The sequence below is a fragment of the Labrus mixtus genome, chromosome 5 (genome assembly GCF_963584025.1).
Source record: "Labrus mixtus chromosome 5, fLabMix1.1, whole genome shotgun sequence".
NCBI classification, from domain to species: domain Eukaryota; kingdom Metazoa; phylum Chordata; class Actinopteri; order Labriformes; family Labridae; genus Labrus; species Labrus mixtus.
The window spans coordinates 15,000,064-15,020,396 of record NC_083616.1 but is presented as its reverse complement, the minus strand read 5'-3'; the positions used below and the strand labels follow the sequence as shown (position 1 = coordinate 15,020,396).

The following is a 20,333-nucleotide window of genomic DNA, read 5'->3' as shown; positions in this document are numbered from 1 at the left end:
AGGGCGAGACTCCTGCCGAGGCTTCTCTTGGCTGGCCAGGAACCGCTTGTCAAATCTTTTCTTACAAACAAAATCTTCCATGATTAAATATTTTGAGTTGCAATGATTCTACAATACCAGTTTCATCCTCTTCCACTATCAAACAATTAATATGAAGTAGTTTCAAAGAGATGTATTTTAAAAAGGTATAACAGCCTCCAGTCTGCAGCGGTGAAAGTTTCCTCTGTAACAGAAACAGATCCTCCAAAATTGAAGTATCACAAAAAAACTCCCCGATTCAGTGTTACCGACTGAGAGCCAGTCCAAGGAAAATGAAGCTGTTACTTTTCAAAACCCTCTCCAGGTTTTAGCTGAGGAGTCCAAAAGATCCCATGTAAACCAGCATCTGTTTTACTCTCCTCCTCTCTCTGATTCCTGGAAAATGAAGTAAGGTGTCAAAGATGAGGGGAAATGTTTGAGTGCCGGGAAGACTGGTAGCACAGTCATTTTGAAATGACTTGTCCTTTGGAGAACTTTGTATTTTTGTTAGTGAGATGCCTGGCTTCAACATCTACAGTAGCTGCAAGCCATAAAAAAGTCTGGAAGTGTAAGTGTGATGAACTTCGCAGAAGTTGTTGGGATTGGTTTCCATCTGCATGTGATTAGTCTCAGCCTGGCGTCTTCAAATGTAATGGAGGGTAAATAAAATGAAACAATACTTGTCTTTCTTTGCTAACAGTTTAATTTCTTTGATAACAATCATTTACATTATTTTACATACCAGTAAGTGAAAAGGTCAATGAAGGAAACATGGACTAGATCTCTAAAGGATAATGAACGCATCAGAAAACTTTGGTTATACATACGAGACAATGTTGGTGGTTTTTAGTTTATAAAAACTTGGATGCAGTGATGAGGCTAAAGATCATTTTTATTTGACTCTACAGCTGCTTAAAGAGACGTAGAAACCATGGCATAGATATTATTTCAGTAGAAAAAAAAGGTGTTTGTTGAAGGAAAATGATTAAATACATTTTTGGCTAATCTAGAGCCAACATAACAATTTACAGAGTACTGAGGCCCTCTAGTGGTGAATGTAAGTCAGAGCGCTGAGACAAAAGAAACTGATCAATCCAGTTGTTGTTATAGAAAAATACACATGTTGATATAGTTTAGACATAAAATAAGTTAACAAGGCAGGGCGAGGAAAACTAATGATCTGCACTTTCTGTAAGTTAAATAAAACATGTTATTGATCACATCTTTAAAAAAAGGTATTTACACAATTTAACAATATGAAACACAGTTCAAAGTGCTACAAAGTTCTTGTTGGAGCCATAAACTTAGTTTTAAACTTTTACTAAAAAGAGGCATTGACTGTTTTTTTTGTCTCAATAGTGACACAGTTTGTGTTTTTGACCACTGTACAGTCGAGGCCTTTTCCCAAAATAACAACAAGAAATGCTTTAAACAAAGAAGAGAAAGATGACTAGAGTTCAATTTAGAACATTAACATGAAAGTACCAAACTACTAAGAGCTCACATCAGCATAAAGTTCATTTCACACCATCATCATTCATCTTCAGTGGTTTTTTTTTAAATATCAAAATAAAAATTTAATAGAGGGAAACTTTCATATTACGTGTTATCTCACAAAAAAAACACAAACCCATGAATGAGGACTCCGACTTCAGAAGACTGGGATCAAATATGATTCATACCCTAACTGTGAACATCAGTTTATTTTACATTCTGTCATGTCTGCACTTTTCTCTGTAATGCATTTATTTTAAGATCATTCAAATCAACATATGTCCATCATGAACTGTAAACTCCTCAGTGTTTGTGAGGCTGCTAGCAGAGCTAACTGTCATTTGTAAACTCTGGAACCTCCGGCACCATACTGACCTCCAGGCGACCCGGCATCTCCAGGGCCAGAGCAGGGTGGCACGGCTGGGTGAAGTGCTGGCAGAAAGCTCCTAACAACTGACCGGTTTGGGCGTTGTAGAAAGAAAGACGACAGAGCTGGAAATCCAGGAGGGTACCCACCCGATCAGGCATGTAGTTCACGAACACACTGGACTGAGCGTCATTGTGGAGCAACTGATACCTGCAGCTGGACCGACAGACAGAGTGGAGGATTCAGACCAAATATAGGGCAAGCATGTGTAGTAAATAATGTGCAATATTTGATGCATACCCTGATGGTGTCGGGATACACTGCAAACACCATGACAGGCTGTTCTCCCCCAGCAGGCTGTTTCTATTGGCTGAGCTGTACACAACCCCAAGCCTGTAAGCTGTGCTCCCGGACACAACGGTCTCCCAGTAGTATCGACCTTTGCAAGGCAACAGCTCACCCAGGATGGAGGGACACCTAACAAAACAAAAACAAAAACTCAATTTCACACATTCCCCTTCAAAGGGCTGCTTTGAATTGTGGGAGCTTGCTGCTACTCACAGTTTGTCTGAAGATGTTGTGTTTCCAGGTGTGCCCTGAGATAAGTGCACAGTAGTCTCGTCTACTGACAGCTCCAAAGCGGGGTGAGCGGTGGCTTTCAGCAGGCAGAACTTTGTTCCTGAAAACGGACACAAAAGTGTTTAACAGAATATAAAATTGAGAGATTGTGAAGTGTGTGTTTTGTTACCTTTGGTGGAAATGAGTGCGGCCTCGCTCTGCTCGCTGGCTCCAGATTCATTTACAGCTTTGATGTAAAAAAGATAATTTTCATTGGGCTGCAGGAGAACCCGCTGTTCACAGCTTTGGATACCTGAGATCGTCCTAGTAGTACATCAAGCACACATGCACACATATAAATTAAAGGTACAACCTGTGGCACACCGAAACATGTTTATGTATAAAAAGATTCACTGCAGATGTGTTGTTCAGCTAGATGTGTTTTTTTTTTTTTTTCATTTTTATGCCAAACTAATTTTCCTGCCTCTGTGGGTATCTAGTCTAGTTAAAAAAAAAAAAACACCCACCTCAGCCCCTCTCCCTCAAGTTCATACTGACGGCAGTACTCCAAGGTGAAACTTTGCTCTGCAGTCTGTTGTGTTGAGCTCCATCGCAGAGTGGCCGAATCCCAAAGGACAGTGCAGCGCTCTGTGTCGATCACCGGCACTGATGGAGCTGCCAAGAAAAGTACATGACATTAATTAAGAGTGACATTCACTTTTTGCTTTCGGGTGGTGTATTTCTGGACCTCCGAAATCAAATATACTATATTATAACAGATGAACAACGACCATTAAAAAACAGCTTGATCATCCTCCACAATGCAAGCAAAAGAAAAAACCCTGTGCAGTAATTTCAGAAAAAGTTGTGTACATATTTACTCCAGCTCCAGTGTGTGAACTGACCGGTTCGGAAGGGAAGTCTCTCACTGGGCAGAGAGCAACCTGTGTAGTTGACAGCCATCACCCACACTTTGTAGGTCTTGTCAGGCTCCAGCTCCTCCAGGACACAATAACTCTCCTTCACTGTGACACGGTACTCCTCCGACACAGCTGAGGACAAAAGCAGCCACAAAACATGCACAATGTTGGTATTTAATAACTCAGTAAGTCACAGCCATTTCCTCTGTGATCTCAAAGCTTCCAAAAATGTAACAGCAAACAATACCTAGACCATAAAATATAAAAATAGATATTTAAAAAAGAAGTGATTACAGTGATAAATTACAAAATGTGTATTTTTGAAAAAGGATTTTTTTTTTTCAGATTAACAAAAGTAAAACTTGAATTTAATTAATATTTGTAACTTCTGTTAGAAGCACCATGAACCACTATTTAGTTTACTTGAACACTACCCTAAAAGTATTTACCTCCCTGTGGATCCTCCATGCAGTAGACCTGAAAGCAGTCAATGATGTCTCCTGCGTTTACTTTCCAGTAAACAGTGACGCTGGTGCTAGAGGCTGAGCCAGCCTCCTGAGGCTGCAGTGTGGGCCTCTGAGGTACTGTGACACACACCGGAAGACACACACACGCACACGCACACGCACACGCACACGCACACACACACACACACACACACACACACACACACACACACACACACACACACACACACACACACACACACACACACACACGCACACGAGTGACATCCACGCACATGGCATGAGACATCCATATAGATTATGTTAATGTCAGGTATATATGTAAATACATTTTCTTTGCTTCAGACCTACCTGGGATTCCCTTGCGCTGTGCAAGGTTAGAGCTGGAAGTGTTGCCCTTGGCATAGTCCTCGAACACAAGCAGTCCCCGGGGACCCAGCTCCAGTGACATGGCAGAGTCCAGAGCTGCCTTTAGCCTGATGGCACAACACAGTATTTAGCCTCTGGCCACAACAACATGGCTCTCTGACAAACCTTCTTTTCCATACTCTAACCCTGCAGCTCAATATTCAGCATATTGGCACAAACTACAAAGGTTACAACTCTACAGGCCGAGCAGCAAACTGTGTTTGTTATTATCGCTATCTAATAAAGGTTTTCACTGAATGCACATTACCTCAAGTGAATGTCTTCAGGTGACTATTGGAAGAAAAGACCAAAATAGGATTAATTAGAAATGTGATCTACACAAGATCACTGGTCAAATCTGATACAGTTGATCACTAAGCCTTGAGATCCTCAGGACTTACCCGTGCATCAGTCTCAGCTTCCCTGGTCGTGGTGTCAAGAGTGACTTTGGCAGAGTCAATGCTCTCCTGGAAGGAGACGATCTGGTCATACAGCTGCTCCAGCTTGGCCTTCTTCTCCTCCTCCATGCTGACGGACATGTTGTTGTACTGCTCCATCACCAGAGCCATCATCTCGTCATTCTGCACCTGCATCGCAGCCTCACACTCCACACACTGGTCCTGGTCCAGAGGAGAAGGAGCGATAACAACAAGTGTGTTAACAAAATGAATTGTGTTATGGTCCATCGATTTTTTTAATGGAAGTAATATGTATACACTGATCTAACAGTACATTTGAAATGTAGCATTGTCCTAGTTGGTGTTAAATGTCTTGTTTTACCTCCACAGAGTTGTAGCCCAGTTCAAGCTCGGAAACCAGGTCCTCGATGTTCTCTGACCTGCCCTGCAGCTCTGAGATCCAATCACCCAGCTTCTCCTGATAAAAAACAAAATATTATGGTAAATTATCTGATTTAAATCCCAGAGCCACTGATAGATACAGCTGAGATTACAAGATAGGTTCACTTGCCAGTTGAATACTTACATGCTCCTATGCGCAATGACAGAAATATAAATCATTATAGTTATTCTTATTTTCCAAATTGGCCTTGAAAAGAAACCTTACTCCTAATCTATCTCTAATGGCATAAAGTTCAGCCATTACTAAAAAGAGGCTCCAGCAGTCTGAAAAGTCAAATCAAGAGTAAAGCTGACAAACTCAGAACTGGTGTACAAAGTTCAGCTTTTTTCTTTGTTTGTTTGTTGCTGAGCTTTTCTCGGGGAAATCATCATTCCAACCAGGAATTGCATTCTAAAGGACATGGCTTTTTTGGTGTTCTGGTTTAGCTCAGTTGCTAGAGCAGGCACTCCACACAGAAGAGTCAGTGCTTGTTGCATTGATTGTAGGTACAACCTCCGGTCTTAACCATTTGGTGCATGTCATCGCCCACTCTCTCTCCCCAACATTTCCTGTCTCTATACTGCTTTCACTGGCAAAAAGGCCAACAAAATAAAAAAATAAAAAAAAAAGTTGGAGCCATGTATTATTTTCAATACACCACATTTTAATACAGAATGAGAAATGTGGAATTTTCACTCTTAAAATGAGATTCATTAAGAATGAGAATGATGTGGGTATTATTTTTGGATAAGTCTGAAGATTTCTTAACCAATTATTTTGGAAAAAACATGATCTCTGTAAACTTAGACTTCACACTTTGTGGAAAGAATATAAGATGACATCACTACAGCACATTTATTCAGTTACTGAATCTACCTTTCTAACCCTCTTTCCCTGAATTGACTTTTTCCAATAAGTTCTTCACCTACTTCATCAAAAAGTCCAACCAGTGATTATATCTGAAATGTAACTTTTTAAATTTAATTAATGTGACCTGATGGATCCGTGGGATACCAGACAACAGGTGACAAATGCTCGTTTCTGTTTTATTGAGACAATTAAGACAGGTCATCTTGAGGTTAATTGTTGCCTACTGCAGCTTTAAGGAAAACCAGCAGGCTTCCTGGAGGAAGAACGCTGGCAATCCCCTGTCAACACCTGAGCACCAACAGATCACATTTAACTGGGTCAAGTGGGTTACTTATCTCTCCCTGCTCCTTCTGATGCTCACCATTCCCCTGCTAAGATTTAGAAAACAGGTGTACGTGTGTGTGTGTGTGTGTGTGCGTGTTCGGAGTGTGCAGAAGAATGTGTGAGCATACTCGCTCTAATCTGAAGGGTTGCAGTGGTACACTCCACGTTTGAGCACTTTTCTAGGTGGTTCTGGTAAACTTGTTCTGTGGAAAACCTGCACTTCTTGGTGCTAAAATCAGACTTGTATTACGATGCGAAATGTGTCTTATTTACAATCTAGCTGTCAATTTTTCACATAAATACAACATCACACATGTAGATCTGGTTTCAACATCATCTGGAAATGACATTTGATCATATTAAATCTGTTCCAGGTTTCCGTTGATTTAGATGTCAAAAACTTTGCTATGATCGTTTTGGAACACAAAGAAATATCTCACTTCACTCGTGTTACTTGATGTATCCTCACAAAAACACTAAGAGAATATTTTCTTTCCTGGGAAAGGCAGCGTCTTCTAGCGGAGTGAACATTTATCTTGTCATTTTATTGTGGTACGTGAACAAATGAACATGAAAACTGGGCAGATAGCTCTTTGAGATTTGCAAGTGAAAGACTACAAACAGATTCCTTTGACATAGTCAGAAGAAGCTATTTATTATTTATATGAACCTAGATTTAAAAAAGCAGCTTGACCCTCTGCTGACCGGTAGGGACAGCGAGTGGGTGAAGTGCCTGTGAACAGATCACATTTCAGTCTCTGCTTGATGATGTCACGCTGGACCTTTCCACCGATCAAAGCAGATCATTACATCACAACAATTCAATGTGCCTGGCTGCAGCCTGCAGGCAGCTTTAGAGCACGCAGCCTGTTTATTCAGGACGGCTTTATTACAGGATGACCTGATCAAAGGCGAGTAAAGTGTGCTGTGATCATAACTGTGTGGGTGAATAATGCTGGTAAAGTGTTTGATGATGAGCTGCTATTTATGGCAGCATGCCATCAGACAGCAGCAGCATCATGTCTGCTAGAATGATCAGAGTTCTGGGAGACACTTTTAGGTCTCTGAGACAAAAGACAATATGAATAGGATAATAATGAAGAAATAATATTAATTCAATGTTATGGAACATTTTTGGATTCTTAAAAAAATACTATAATTTAAATTATTATTGGTATACATACATGTCCTTATCCACCAATACTTTAAATACAAGTCCATAACTATTAGTAATTTTAATTATACTGTGAATGGCTGCTAAGTGTTAAAAGTATTCATCTGCACTTTATATTTCATTGAGATAACGCACATAGACTTACCAAATAAGAGCAAATAATTTGTAATTTGTACAATTAAAAGTGGACTTTTTATTAACTAGAACTACATGTGTTTTCTTGCTTATTTTTTCCCCCAAAGAAAGCTTATACATTTTAAATACATGCAGTAATTAAGTGTGAATTTGAGAAATGAATGACTGTCTGTTGTAGTCAACAGCAACATCTCATACGTTTCCTGTCTATCTTCTGTAATGTACAGGGCTTTTCTTTCTTTTATTATCATTATTGAAAACATCGATTGTTATCTCAAATATATTTGTATGCAAATTATAAATAAAACACTTCTCTAGTCTTCTGACCACTCAAAGTGTTCTTATAATACAAAAATACAAAAGTTCCTGTGCAAATTGCCCAAGTGAAGACAAAGAAGAATATATGGGCATATATTCTTTTTTTTGTCATAGTTATTTTTATTAATGGCCCTGCAACTATGTGACGTGAATATACCCAACCTTTTTCAAAATGTCGAGGTGTTCATCAAAAGTGATCTTTGACATATTGACTGCAAGAGCTGGGAATTGAACAACCTTTGTCCAATTAGACTAGAGGATGGCACACTCTACCTCTGAGCCACAGCAATACAGGTTGATTTTTTTTTTTTTACAAAGAAAGATGTATTTTCAAATAGTATGTTACCTTAATTTCTTCGTAGGCTTGGTCAGCAGCAGTCACCTTGTGGTTGTAATGCTCTCCAGATGAAGAGCCGTCCTCTGACAGCAGACATCCACAGGTCAGACAGAACCAGTCCATCCCCTGCAGCTCAGCCGCAAGTCGGGCCTGACTCTCCTCTTCTGCATCTATGATGTCATAATCCTCCTCAATGAGCTCTTCTTCTGGGGAGACATCAAACACTTCCTCTTTCTTCTCCATCTCCACCTCCTTTTGAAGATCCAACCTCTCCTCTCTCTCCTGCCCTGACTCAGATTTCAGTTCCTCTACATCTCTCTGTGTTTCTGGTTGTGGCATGTCTTTTGCATCCTGTTCAGATATCATCTCATATTCAAACTCCTCCACAGTCACCTCTGGAGCTTCCACTATGACTGCCTCATCTTGTTCCACCTTTTGCCCTTCCTCCTCTCTTTGAAGATCAAGCTCTAGACTCGAATCCTCTATAACAATATTAGTTTCTGGGACATCCTCCACCTTGTGTATGTCTTCACCTTGTCCAACCTCTGGTTGCTCTGATTGCGGATCCTCTCGGTGTAGACCAGACAAATCCTCCTGAGGAGTGAAGCTCCTCAAAGGTGAAAAGACGCCCTCGTCTTCTTCAACAAAGTCCAAAGGTTCTGGAGGAGAGTACCTATCGTCAAACTCATTTCCAGGTAAAACTTCATCTTTTAAAATAACTTCTGATTTGAATCCCTGCTGGGACTCTGTCATTGTTTCCTCAGGTGTTGCCTGAAGAATTTCTGGACTGACTCTGATGGATTCAGCTGCTGTGAGTTGTTCACATGTGCTGCCTGGTTCAGAGAGAGCTGCTGTATTGCCAATAGTCTTCTCTGATTGACTGATCTCTATGTCCATCTCTACAGCTTGTCCTTTGGGTACAAGGACGATCAACTCATCATCATCGTTCACCATCTCCTGTACTGTCCCAGTGTCCTCTTTGGGTCTTTCTTCTTTGGCCTCAACTATCAGCTTTGTTTTGTCTGATTCACCGTCTGTTACTGGTTTCTCTTCTTGCTGATGCTGCTCTGATTCACAGATCTTCTCCTGTTTCTTATCTGAATCTGTCTTTATTTCTTCTGGTTCACCTGAAATCTCAGTTCTAACCTCTGATTCCCGCTCAGCTTCCTTTGTTTCAGCTTCCTGTTCTTCTTGTGCTGCAACTGTCGTCTCCACACTTTTTACCTCCTGAAGATCAATCTGAACTTGGGTTTGAATCTCTTTTTCAGCGACCTCTTTTTCTATAACCTCCACCGTTGCGTGCATAGCAGAATCACAGTCAGTGGTAACTTCAACAGGTGCAACGTCTTCTGCAGTATCTTTTTCCTCAAGCATGGACGTTTCAGCTGATGTGTCTATTTCAGAAGGAGTAAAGTTTTCCTGTATTTCACTCTGAGCCTCAGCTACTACTTTCTCTTCAGTGGCCACCGTCTTAGAGTCAGTAGCTGCCTCTTCAGACAAACTCTTCTCAGTGCTTTCTGTTGGTATTTTAGATTCGGTGATGGCGGGAGCAACCTCAGTGTGTATAGCTGCTGTCTCTTCTGAAGCATTTAAGTCGACCTCAGTTACTTTTTCTGCCACTTCTTGTGCCTGCAGCTCAGTTTCAATAACTGGTTCAGAAGTTGTTTCATCCGTAACTTCTCTAAGATGCTCGTCACTCTCCTCTGTTTCCTCAGCTTTACTGTCCACCTTTTGAGCTCCAGGAAGTGGTTCATCTGTGCCGCTCTCAGGAGGTTCAGTGAGATCATGTTCCACTTCCTGAACCTTTATCTGATCCTCTGTTGGTTTAAACTCCTGAACAGATTCTTCTGAGATTTCTTTAACAGACTCCTCATCAGTCAGTATTATTTTCTCCCTTACCTTTGCTGTTTCTGTAAATATTTCTCTTTTCTGTATCATTGCTTCTAACTGCAAGTCTTCAACAATGACCTCCTGCTGTGTCTCTGGTTCCTCTGTCTTTGACTTGTCCTCGTCTTCCTTTTGCACTCTTGTCAGACATCCGGTCATCTCAAACATATTCTGTGACCACATCCTCCTCCCTTCTCTCTTATCCTCTACTGACTCTGGTTGATCCTCCACACTGGGAGTTTCGTCCTTCAAAGTAAACTTTTCCAGGTACCCCTCAGTCTCCTCTGAGTCCGAAAAACGCCTCTTATAAGACTTCTCAGATGCTATGCTCTCTGCCTCTGAGTGTTCCGCATCGCTCTTCCTCCTCTCGCCAACAGCATCCTCGTAAAGGTCCGAGTACATAAAGGACATGGCGGTCGGCTCATCCAACAAGATTTGGTCGATGATCTTAGGGGGCCCGGGTGAGAGAAAGATAGGAGTGAGGATGGTTTCTTGACTCCCAAACAACACTGAACCACTCTCCTTCATAGATCTCTGGCTCTCTCGTCTCCTTCTCATACCTCCTCCACATTCTGCCTCCTCGTCATCTCTGCCCCGCATTGCATCAGGAGAGGCCCCCTCTCCGTAGAAGACTTCATCTAGGTGTTCCCCAACTATCTCCACATCTGTAACAAAGACGAAAGAGTCTTCTGACGCAGTGGGTCTGTCGGTGGCATTCTCTTTATCAGGTTTTGGCTCCACTTCCTGGGACTTCCCTGCAGGTTGTTCTGCCTCCTGCTGAATCTCTGGAGCCTGATCTTCAGGAACCACCACATCAAGCAGGGTGAACTTCTCAAAGTAGTCTATGTCGCCTGTGCTCTCTTTTGGAGTGGGTGTTTTACTCAGCTCTGTGTCTGTAGGGGACTGAGATGTGTCTTGCTCTGTTGGCTGAAAAAGATCACAATCACATATGATGTTTAACCGAAATTTACTGAACAAGTAAATGTATGAATTTGAGGTTCTTGGCAGAAAAGGCGAATGAAACCAAAACTAATGTTTAGAATTGAGATACCACATTATCAAATACTCTTAAATCAACCAGACAAAATCAGTTCATACCTCTTTGTGATCCTGTATTTCCCGGTCCTCTGGCAGGACATGATTCTGTATTTGTGTCCAGTCATGATGGTTTTTGGACCGAATCTTTGGAGTCTGGTCCAAAAAGGACAGATTGTCCTGCAGCTCTGTGCTCTCCTCCTCATCCACAGTGGGAAGTTTTGAAGGAACCCTAATGTTAAGAATCTCATAACCCTCTGAAATCAAACTAAACAGCTGCTGATCTTTGTTTTTTATTTCCTCCAAGTCGGGCTCTGTGGGGGGTTTCTCCTGTTTCACATTAGGAAGAGACACCTCTGCCATCTCAGGTCGTTCCACTCCCAGAGCTGAAGCCGATCTCGAGCTCCCGGGTCGACTGAACCGGTCCCCCAGTCTGCTCCTTCCTCCAGACCTCGTCCTCCTGCGGACTATTTTCTCCTCATCGAAGACGATAGTGATCTTCCCCGCAGCTCCAGATCCCTCCATGCTGTAGGCTTCAGAGGTGGAGCTGGTCTCAGAGGCCCAGGGCGTAGAGCAGCGACTAGATGCCGTTTCCCAAACAATCCCACTGTCCTCGCTCTGAACGGTTACCATGGAGAATGATGGATCCACCATCAAGCACTGGAGTTTAGGCCTCACTGACTGGTCTTGGACAACCTCTCGCAGGCTGGAGAAGAGAGTAATGGTCAGAGTTAGAGGACGGAGAGTAGGCTGTCATTCAAGAGAAGAGGAAGGGCATGACTAAACAGTCTGAGTGCAAGAGGAGATCCTGCTGGCAGCGCTCGTGGTAATGCAAGCAGAGAACGAACCAATGAATCAAAACACATCTGAGCATAACGTGCCAGCATGAAAAACACGTTCATGTTTTTGCACCTGAGGCAACTTAGCAAATCTAAGCTGAGGACACAATAAAACCTGCTGATCTGTTCACAGTTTGACAACACGAGGAGCGTAGATCTAGATCGAGCATTAGACGAGTGTGGTGAAAAGCTGCCAATGACAGTGATGATCTGAAAAAATCTAACTCTGAGTCGTCCCTCCTGCTATGAATACAGCTCGGATGCTGCAGGGATCGGGCCAGGTGACGTCCCAAAGCGTCATCCATGTAATATTAGAGAGGAGATGCCTCTGCTTTCCCAGATACACTCAACATATCAGTGACTTCTACTATTTCTGACATTGCGAAGGTAGCTAAAGCACCAGTATGAAACATGATAAATGAGATGTAAAATTTTGGATGGTAAATAATGTCAGCGTAGAAACCAACACTTACAACTCTGTGTATGAGCTGACAGTTGATGGTTAAATGGAGTACTGCTTTGTGTCAATTTGATAATTGTATTTTTGTTTAAGATTAAACTGAACTTCTTGCAAATCTGAGCTGAGAAGCCTAGAGATAAGTGGTTTCCCCTCAGATTCTATATTCAATACATTTCATGTAAAAACTTCCAGTAGACATGGTTTTACACAATATTAGCCCCAACTCTGGTTATTCCGCTACAAAGATCCAGACTGTTAAGCACCTGTTTTGTAGTTCCTCCACCTCGTCTTCATCGTCCTGGCTGTTGGCCTCACTCTGAAACTCCTGCAGCTCCGTCATCTCAGAGTCCAGACTTTCACACTCTTCCATTTTGACAGAATCCTCCAGCTCTTCCCGTTGCGGTTCCCAATCTTCTTGTCTTTTTGTGTTTTTTTAGAGTCCACCTGAGGATTTCAGCCACTCTGATTTGGGAAGAGTTGCTCTGCCTGTTTGTGTCATTCTAAGTTGGGAGCCGTCCATCTGACTCAGCTGGGAACAGAAATAGACTGAGTGGGGAATGAAAAGAGGGGAGTGGGCTTAGAGGGGGTGCAAGGGGATGACAGAAAGTCTCACTGGGTTTGAGGTTAAGCACACTCGCAACAAAGAGGAAGTTGTATTTGAACTTATAAAAAGCTTGTTAAATTGGTTAATACTTGGTGAAACAGTCATTATTTTAGTCTGTGACAGTTGCTAACAGCTGAATTAGTCAGTGTGACTTTAAGATGAAAATCCCCTTCACTAAGTTAAATTTAGGCCTTGTGCTGAAACAGGACTCCCCGTCCTCCGGCCGCTTGTCACAGACACATGCATATACAACTTGTAAGTTATCTACCACCCAGCAGAACTGGCACAATTCAGAAGTCATAAACTTGCCGTAATAAGGCGTCAAACCACAGAACAAAAAACCAAGAGCACTGCCAGAGGAGGCGGCAGCAGAAAAAAATTATTTAGGTACAAATTTACAGGTTTGATTTTGATTGATAAAAACTATAGGAAACAGAATGACACCATTTGAAGCGGGTTGGACCAGATCTATGAGTCTTATTTGTACTAATCTTCTATATTTGTTCAAGTTTAACCTTTAACTGTGAAGTGGTAGAATATATTTGTGAATGATGGGTTATGTTTACATCCTATATTTTATACCAATTTGAGAAATTATAAAGAAAATATCTTAGCTGAAATAAGGACACACAATCTAATGTAACTTTGGCACTTCTACTGTATTTGCAAAGAATTCACAAGGAGCTCAAAAGTATAATCTCAAACCAATCATACAGATTCAGAGATTTAATTTTTTTTTTTTTAAATAAACATTTAAAAGTCAGTAGTTTACAAAATATACAAATAGAACAGAGAAAAATCCCAAACACAAAGATCGATTAAGTCGCACTTGAACAAATAACTTACATAGTGGTGAACTGACAATGAATGAATGACACGTCTGTATTCAGGAAGAAAGAAACTGTTGAACTAAAATGACCCAGTATAGGAAAGTGACCAGATTAATGACGTGAATGCAACACATCAGAAGCAGTGATATGGGAATTTCCAGTCCAGTCCTGATTTGACCATCATAGTATGACTTAACAACAAAAGGCTGTATTCTGAAGAGAAACATATTGACTGTGAAAAAAAGCTGTAGAGAGGACACGTGTGTTGTTTGAAACATAGAACAGCATCCCTGCTAACCTTAAAAAACTGAAGAAGAAAAAAAGCTTTGATTTTACAAGTTGGTCTCAAAAGGCTGAAGACAACATACTGAATGCTTATTACACATGGCAGAACCAAACTGTTGGGATTCTTCTAGAAATTGTCTCTGTATAGTTTACCTCTAGCAAAGAGGTTACAGCTTAAACTGTGATGAGATGAATTTAACTTAGCTGAGATAAGTCGAACCTAAATGCTGTTTCTTCTGATAAAGCTCATTTCAAATATGAGAAAGTTCCAAATTTATTTTGACTTCTCATTCATGTCCGTAAACTTCAATTCTTCCCATGAAGGCTTTGTGGGTTTGAACAGAAGGCCATGTAGAAGCATCGCCTTCCTCTGGTGTCACTGCACAAACATTGTATTTTTATCATCTATAAGAATAATTTGGCAAAGTCTGCAAATCATTTGAAAGTGAGTGCAGTATTTCAATGTACAGCCACATGACCTACAGTTTGTGAATGATACCGAGGCAGAGAGAGAGAGAGAGTTCAGAATACCAGAGGTGTTCTGACTTTGAGATGCAGAGGCAACAGGGCTTTTCTCTCAGCACATCCTAAAGGTCCCTCTGATGCAGAAGACTCCCGTCAGCTCGGCTCATTAGAAGAAGCCCTCATCTCCTGGAAGACTCCTCATTAATGATGGCTCTGACTGGGAGGATCGAGTTCAGGTCCTTCCTCTGCCGTAGTAGCCGCCATGACTGTTCAGACACAAAGAGATGAGAAACAGGATTATTCATAATTTATGGCTGGCCCACAGCTGTGAACACTTGTCAGGACTGGTTTGTACCTCAGCAAACTGGGCTTTAATGGCTTCAAACTTCATCTTCTCATGGACTGCCCGGGCGACATTGTTTCTTTCAAATGGCTCTGAAACACAAGAGAATAATGTCGCTTTCTGGATTTGTAGCATTACTGGTCATAATTCTTATAATGCTGCTTCAGTTACTCATAGGGGTTGGTGATAAGTGCATGCCATGTCCAATGAAATGATTACCTTCCACGCAAATGAATTTGTTTCTCCACTCACGAGAATTATTCTTGGGGAAAGTTTTGGCCTCTCGAACGGAGATCACCTGCTTATCCCAACTGAAAGACAAAGAAAAACAATGCAATGGAAAGGCTTATAAGACTGTTAATACATACAGAGAGATAGAGTTTCAAGAATTATACCAGAGACTAATCAACAACACAAAAAATACATAGTCCTGCCAACAAAGGGGATATTTTCAGAAGAATTCAGTTTTATCCAAGCACAAGAAGCTTCAACTCAGAGAACAATGAAAGCCATTTCATGTTAAAAGTTACAATACATGTAAAATAATAATATTTGTTCTAGTTATGGGTTATCATCTGTTTTTCTATTTTGAAGTATTAAATGTTTGAACTTTGTTACACTGAAGGGCACTTTTAATCTTTACAACTTAACTAGAACACTTTATTGACATTGTTGTATTCAACTAATTGCTAGGAATTAGAAAATGATGCAGAAACACTGTGCTTGTAGGACCCATGAAAAGAATCTGTGCATACATGTTTGGTAGTAGAATTTTTGGTTCAACCTTCAGTGAGGCAAGGTAGCACAGAAAAGCGTAAACACAGTGATCATGGTATGTCATGCTAGTGCTGTGTAAGGCCAAAGGTCCCACCTGCTCCTGCTCTTTACCCAGACACATGAAACCAGAAAAAAAAGGTAAAGGGTAGAGGGAGGAGGAGAGCTGGGGACTTAAGAGATGCAAGAGACAAGAGAAAAGGGAGAAAGGAAATACGCAGGAAGAGTGACCATGGGTGCATGTGAAACATTAGACTCAGTAATGTAAAGTAAGGAGATACCTGAAGACCGTGGCATAGTATCTGAGAAATCCCAGAAGCAGATCTCCCAGAGAGGACTGGTTTGTGGATCTGTATGGGGGGACGTATTTGGGTCCCTCTGGAACCATGTCGATGTCCATGAAGGGATTAAAAGACTCCTGAAAGTCAAGCCACAGGACAAATGGACATTTGTGATACATGGGGGAAAGTTAAAGGGATGCAGGAATATCCTTTTACAAACAAAAAAGGCATCTTTTTCTATTTGTATTTCCAGTCATTTGCATATTAAATGTAGTGATCGACTTCATAGCTGAATTACGATATGAATCAAGACTTCAAAACAAAATCAATGGAAACACTTACTGGGTAGTCCCTCTGCAGAGATGGAAGGACAGGTTCCTTTAGAGCTGTAAATAAAACACCACACAAAGGGTGAGATAACATGTAAAAAACAGAAATGGGACTTAACAAGGTCTTGCATGTGTGCAGGGATGTACTTACTCTGGAGGTAGTGCAACACCATCAGCACAAGTGTGTAGCTGCTCAAAGTTCCCTTGCTGGCATCATTGATTTGATTGTGCTGTGCCCATTTCTTGACTACAAGGATCATGGGTCTTATCCTGAGATCAGCTGAGAGATAACAGAAAAAGAAAACAACAAAGCAAGTTAGAACAAATGTTTACATATTTATTTTGAAGTAGAACATGCACTACTAGCTGCTGGTTTAACAAATACCCTTAGACTTGAATTAAAATGTATTAAATATATTTATAAAAGTTTGGTTAACGATCAAGGTCACCCACCATAGGCATAACTCCTCAGAAGGAATGTGTTTCTGATGCCCACTGTGTTGTTGACGTTCAGATCAAACTCCAGATCACTTAAGAGGATGGAAGAAATAAAAAAAAGATATCAAAAAGCCATGTAAACACTTTCTGACATCTTACTGATGTTGTAAAAGAAGGATTCAACAACTCTTTTGCTCCTACCTGCCTTTCTCTCTGAACCTGAGGATCGGCACTTTGGCCCTGATCAGATGAGTCCTCTCTACATATGCTATAAATCAAAACAAACAGGATTAGGTTTATGCAGGTTTTGGTTTCATTTTCAAAAAGATGAAACCTTTTATACTTGGTATATAGCTCCACCTGGTGGAGTCTTTGGAGAACATGAACAATGCCTGTAAGATAATCCAGTATTGATTACAGTTTTCTGATGAATAAATGTGTAAGTTATAAGCAGCAAAGCTAAGTAACAAAGTAAGAGGGTAATGAGAAATGAATTGATATTATTATTATTACTCACACAGTGATCTGAACAACCTTTGGAGGACAGAGAGCACTTGAATGGGATCAGGTCTTTTCTGAAACAGAGACATAAAGCATGAGATCAAGAGGAGGGGGGTGTTCTATGAATGTACTCATTTTAAATGACAGAGATAGACATACTCACATTTCCCTTGATGACAAGACACATGTCAGCATCACTGCTCCGGCATCCCAGTCCATTCATAGAGGATCCAGTCAAATAAAGTCGTGCCACTGCCAGAAAATAACTTTGTGAGATAGGACACTGACAGAAATTCAGAACGACGAGTGACTGTGTATTTCATGCACACCTGCGTAGACACGCTGTATGTCTTTCTGCAGCTGTGTCCGGCACTTCTCCTTACGGATCAAATCGGAAGACTGCTGTTGGCATGCCTCAAACAACTCCAGCATCTGCCCACTCAACTGGGGGCACAAAAACAAGCACCTGATTAAACCATGGATACCTGCATGTGCCCATAGTAATAATAGATGTGTATAAGCTGAAGGATAAAGCATTCTAAACGTACACTACCTTGTCCTTAACATAATCCTGCAGGCTGTTTGAGCTTTCTGGGATAGCAGGCACTTGAGGGTGGGGGCTTGGGCGTGGGCTGGAGTGTGGTTGTGGGCTGGGATGGGGATATGGTCTAGGATAAGAGCGATCAAACTCTGATCCTGATGATCCCGCCCCTGCTTGGGCCGAACGAAGTGGGTGAGGTGCCTGATTTAGGGGGGAGCCTATTAACGGGTGGGGAGAGGAGTCAAGACGTTGGCGCTTCAACACCGGGGTTCTGTATTCATCATTCTGCCTCCTAGAAGAAAAAATAATGATACAGAATCACATTGCAATGAGGAATGAACTTGTACTTAAGTCAGTCTCTGTTTTGATGAATAAAAAATAGGAATGCAGAGCCCCCATTGTGTTAAAGGCATTATTTGTTTTAAATACTGCTCCCCTGATATAGACCCTGCACATAGATGGTAGCATGTACTTTGGGTCTGAAAAATACAAATGTTTTACAAAGGTTAGATATCCTGTTCTCTCTCCAGATAACACATTCCAGTCTGGCACAAGCTGATCTTAATAAACAAAGGGAGAGTAACAGAGACTAAGTTAGTTTTAGGCATTACATTTATAACATAATGTGATAACAAATAAAGGCTAACAATCCCCCAGACTACATCAGTCATATATAAATGGTAGAAGTACAAACTTGAGTCTGTTGGTTAAGGTGGGTGTCTGACGGTAATGGGCTGGAGAGGGGGTCGGTGGAGGCTTCCATTCATATGTTGGCAACCTCTCCAAACCAGGAGCACGGACGCTACAAACAGACAGGCGTGTGTTACTTCACGGACCAAAACAGTGAATTTGTGATAAAGATGGTGTTGATGTCCAGCAATTCAGTGCATTATGTTGATTCCCAGGCTCACCTGTTGACGTCGGGCATACTTCTGTGGTTGTAGTCGTAGTACACAGGGGGCACAGGGGGCACAGGGTAGAGGCCGTCACTGTAGGCTGACATTCCCCTCGATGCTGCGCTGCGGGGGTACATGATCCTCACAGAGCTCCAGCATCAACTCTGCGGATTTACTGAAAAACAAAAACAGCAATGCGACCGTACAGTTGGTAATTGGAGTTATTAAAATGTGCAACTATCACTGAAGTCATTCCCGGATTATAAATGTAATGCCACGACTGGTTACTGAGGAAACCGAAACTTAGCGCTGACAGAAATCAAGGCGTGCTAACTCTCGTTAGCTCAGATCGAGTTAAGTCAAGCCGATTAGAATGACGTTTTGGATGTTATCACAACATAACGTAACTTTTTTTTTAATATTCTTATACGTGTATATGGAAACGTGTTACTAAATGTTAAAAACGATGAACCAATAACACAAAACTTACCGTGTCACATGTAAACAAAGCTTGATTTGTTCAGGTGCTAGTTTCCTATACCTTCCGCGTTGATGCCGTGACGTAGTGGAATTCGATTTAAAGGGGACGCGGCTTTTAGTCGTCTGAAGGAAAAATCCGTCCTAAGGACAATTTAAAAAAAGGCCGATCTATAGTGTGCTTCGTGAATAAAAATGGACAATTAAACTTAGTTTTGAAAGAAAAAACACAACATTAAAAGAAAAGAAAAACAGTAGGCTGTATCACATCAGTACTAGCAAAATGTTATCCATGTTTTATCAGACTGTTGTGGCAAGTGCCATTTTCTTTGCAGCCGTCTGTTGGGGCAGCAGCATCAGGGCTTGTGACTCTAAAAAGCTTAACAAGCTGATTAGGAGGGCTGGCTCTGTGCTGGGGACTGCTGTGGAGCCCCTGGAGGTGGTGATGGGGAGAAGGATGATACAGAAACTGTTGAATATTATGGACAATAACATGCATCCCTTACACAATCTCGTGTGTGGACAAAATAGTGTTTTTAGTGGGAGGCTACAAAAAGGACAGATTTAAAAATACTTTTTTTACCTACTGCAATTGCACTTTATAACGACTCCCCTTTAAGTAAGGACAGAAGACATTTAAACTTTTAAACTTTAGCCTGAGTTGCATATATCATATATCAAACTGTATTGTGGGCTCATGTTTTTTTTTGTATGGGTGGGATATGTATGTATATATGTGTTGTGTTGTGTGTTTGTATGTATGCTGGCTGCTGGAACACCTTCATTTCCCTGCTGGGATGAATAAAGTATATCTTATCTTATCTTTATCTTAACTGATGTTGTCGGTATCCAAATTAGTTTCATTTGAATGCAGAGTTTAGAGATAAGCCTACAGTGCTTATCAGTTAAATAACGATGCCAATCGTCACATAATCCATGTTCTATTGTCTGTAGATCAACTTTGACAATTACTGTACATATTAGATATTAGACTATATTTTATGTCTCAAATTAACACTGAACTCAACTTCTAAATCCACACAAGCTTTTTTTAGTGTTGTAAATATAACATCATTTGGTTTTATATTTTGCGTAAATTTGCCCTCACAAAGTCCCCT

General features: G+C 41.1%; 2 protein-coding genes across 2 annotated transcripts; both read right to left on the bottom strand.

The window, feature by feature from the left end:
- Nucleotides 1–1,568: 1,568 nt before the first annotated feature.
- Nucleotides 1,569–12,973, bottom strand: cmya5 (cardiomyopathy associated 5). The gene is made up of 14 exons (XM_061038034.1): nucleotides 12,715–12,973; nucleotides 11,216–11,858; nucleotides 8,240–11,044; nucleotides 5,013–5,108; nucleotides 4,634–4,852; nucleotides 4,501–4,523; nucleotides 4,176–4,300; nucleotides 3,807–3,941; nucleotides 3,343–3,489; nucleotides 2,965–3,112; nucleotides 2,628–2,761; nucleotides 2,441–2,558; nucleotides 2,180–2,356; nucleotides 1,569–2,095 (listed from the first exon to the last, which is right to left on the bottom strand). Exons 1-14 carry the CDS (start codon nucleotides 12,819–12,821, stop codon nucleotides 1,843–1,845), a joined length of 5,130 nt encoding a protein of 1,709 aa, XP_060894017.1. The 5' UTR covers nucleotides 12,822–12,973; the 3' UTR covers nucleotides 1,569–1,842.
- Nucleotides 12,974–13,747: 774 nt separating this feature from the next.
- Nucleotides 13,748–19,337, bottom strand: tent2 (terminal nucleotidyltransferase 2). The gene is made up of 15 exons (XM_061038032.1): nucleotides 19,229–19,337; nucleotides 18,754–18,913; nucleotides 18,537–18,644; nucleotides 17,855–18,134; nucleotides 17,631–17,745; nucleotides 17,465–17,553; nucleotides 17,318–17,375; nucleotides 17,002–17,068; nucleotides 16,816–16,892; nucleotides 16,514–16,642; nucleotides 16,376–16,419; nucleotides 16,034–16,170; nucleotides 15,198–15,289; nucleotides 14,991–15,070; nucleotides 13,748–14,901 (listed from the first exon to the last, which is right to left on the bottom strand). Exons 2-15 carry the CDS (start codon nucleotides 18,873–18,875, stop codon nucleotides 14,815–14,817), a joined length of 1,485 nt encoding a protein of 494 aa, XP_060894015.1. The 5' UTR covers nucleotides 18,876–18,913; nucleotides 19,229–19,337; the 3' UTR covers nucleotides 13,748–14,814.
- Between the last annotated feature and the right edge of the window lie 996 nt (nucleotides 19,338–20,333).

Coding starts and splice junctions, on each gene's coding strand:
- cmya5 (XM_061038034.1), bottom strand. CDS start 12,821: ATGGAAGAGTGTGAAAGTCTGGACTCTGAGATGACGGAGCTGCAGGAG. Junction 3,490..3,806: donor CATGGAGGATCCACAGGGAG/GTAAATACTTTT, acceptor TTTTGTCCTCAG/CTGTGTCGGAGGAGTACCGT. Junction 2,762..2,964: donor CTTGAGGGAGAGGGGCTGAG/GTGGGTGTTTTT, acceptor ATGTACTACTAG/GACGATCTCAGGTATCCAAA.
- tent2 (XM_061038032.1), bottom strand. CDS start 18,875: ATGTACCCCCGCAGCGCAGCATCGAGGGGAATGTCAGCCTACAGTGAC. Junction 17,069..17,317: donor AAGGTTGTTCAGATCACTGT/GTGAGTAATAAT, acceptor TTTGATTTATAG/CATATGTAGAGAGGACTCAT. Junction 15,071..15,197: donor CAAATTCATTTGCGTGGAAG/GTAATCATTTCA, acceptor CTTGTGTTTCAG/AGCCATTTGAAAGAAACAAT.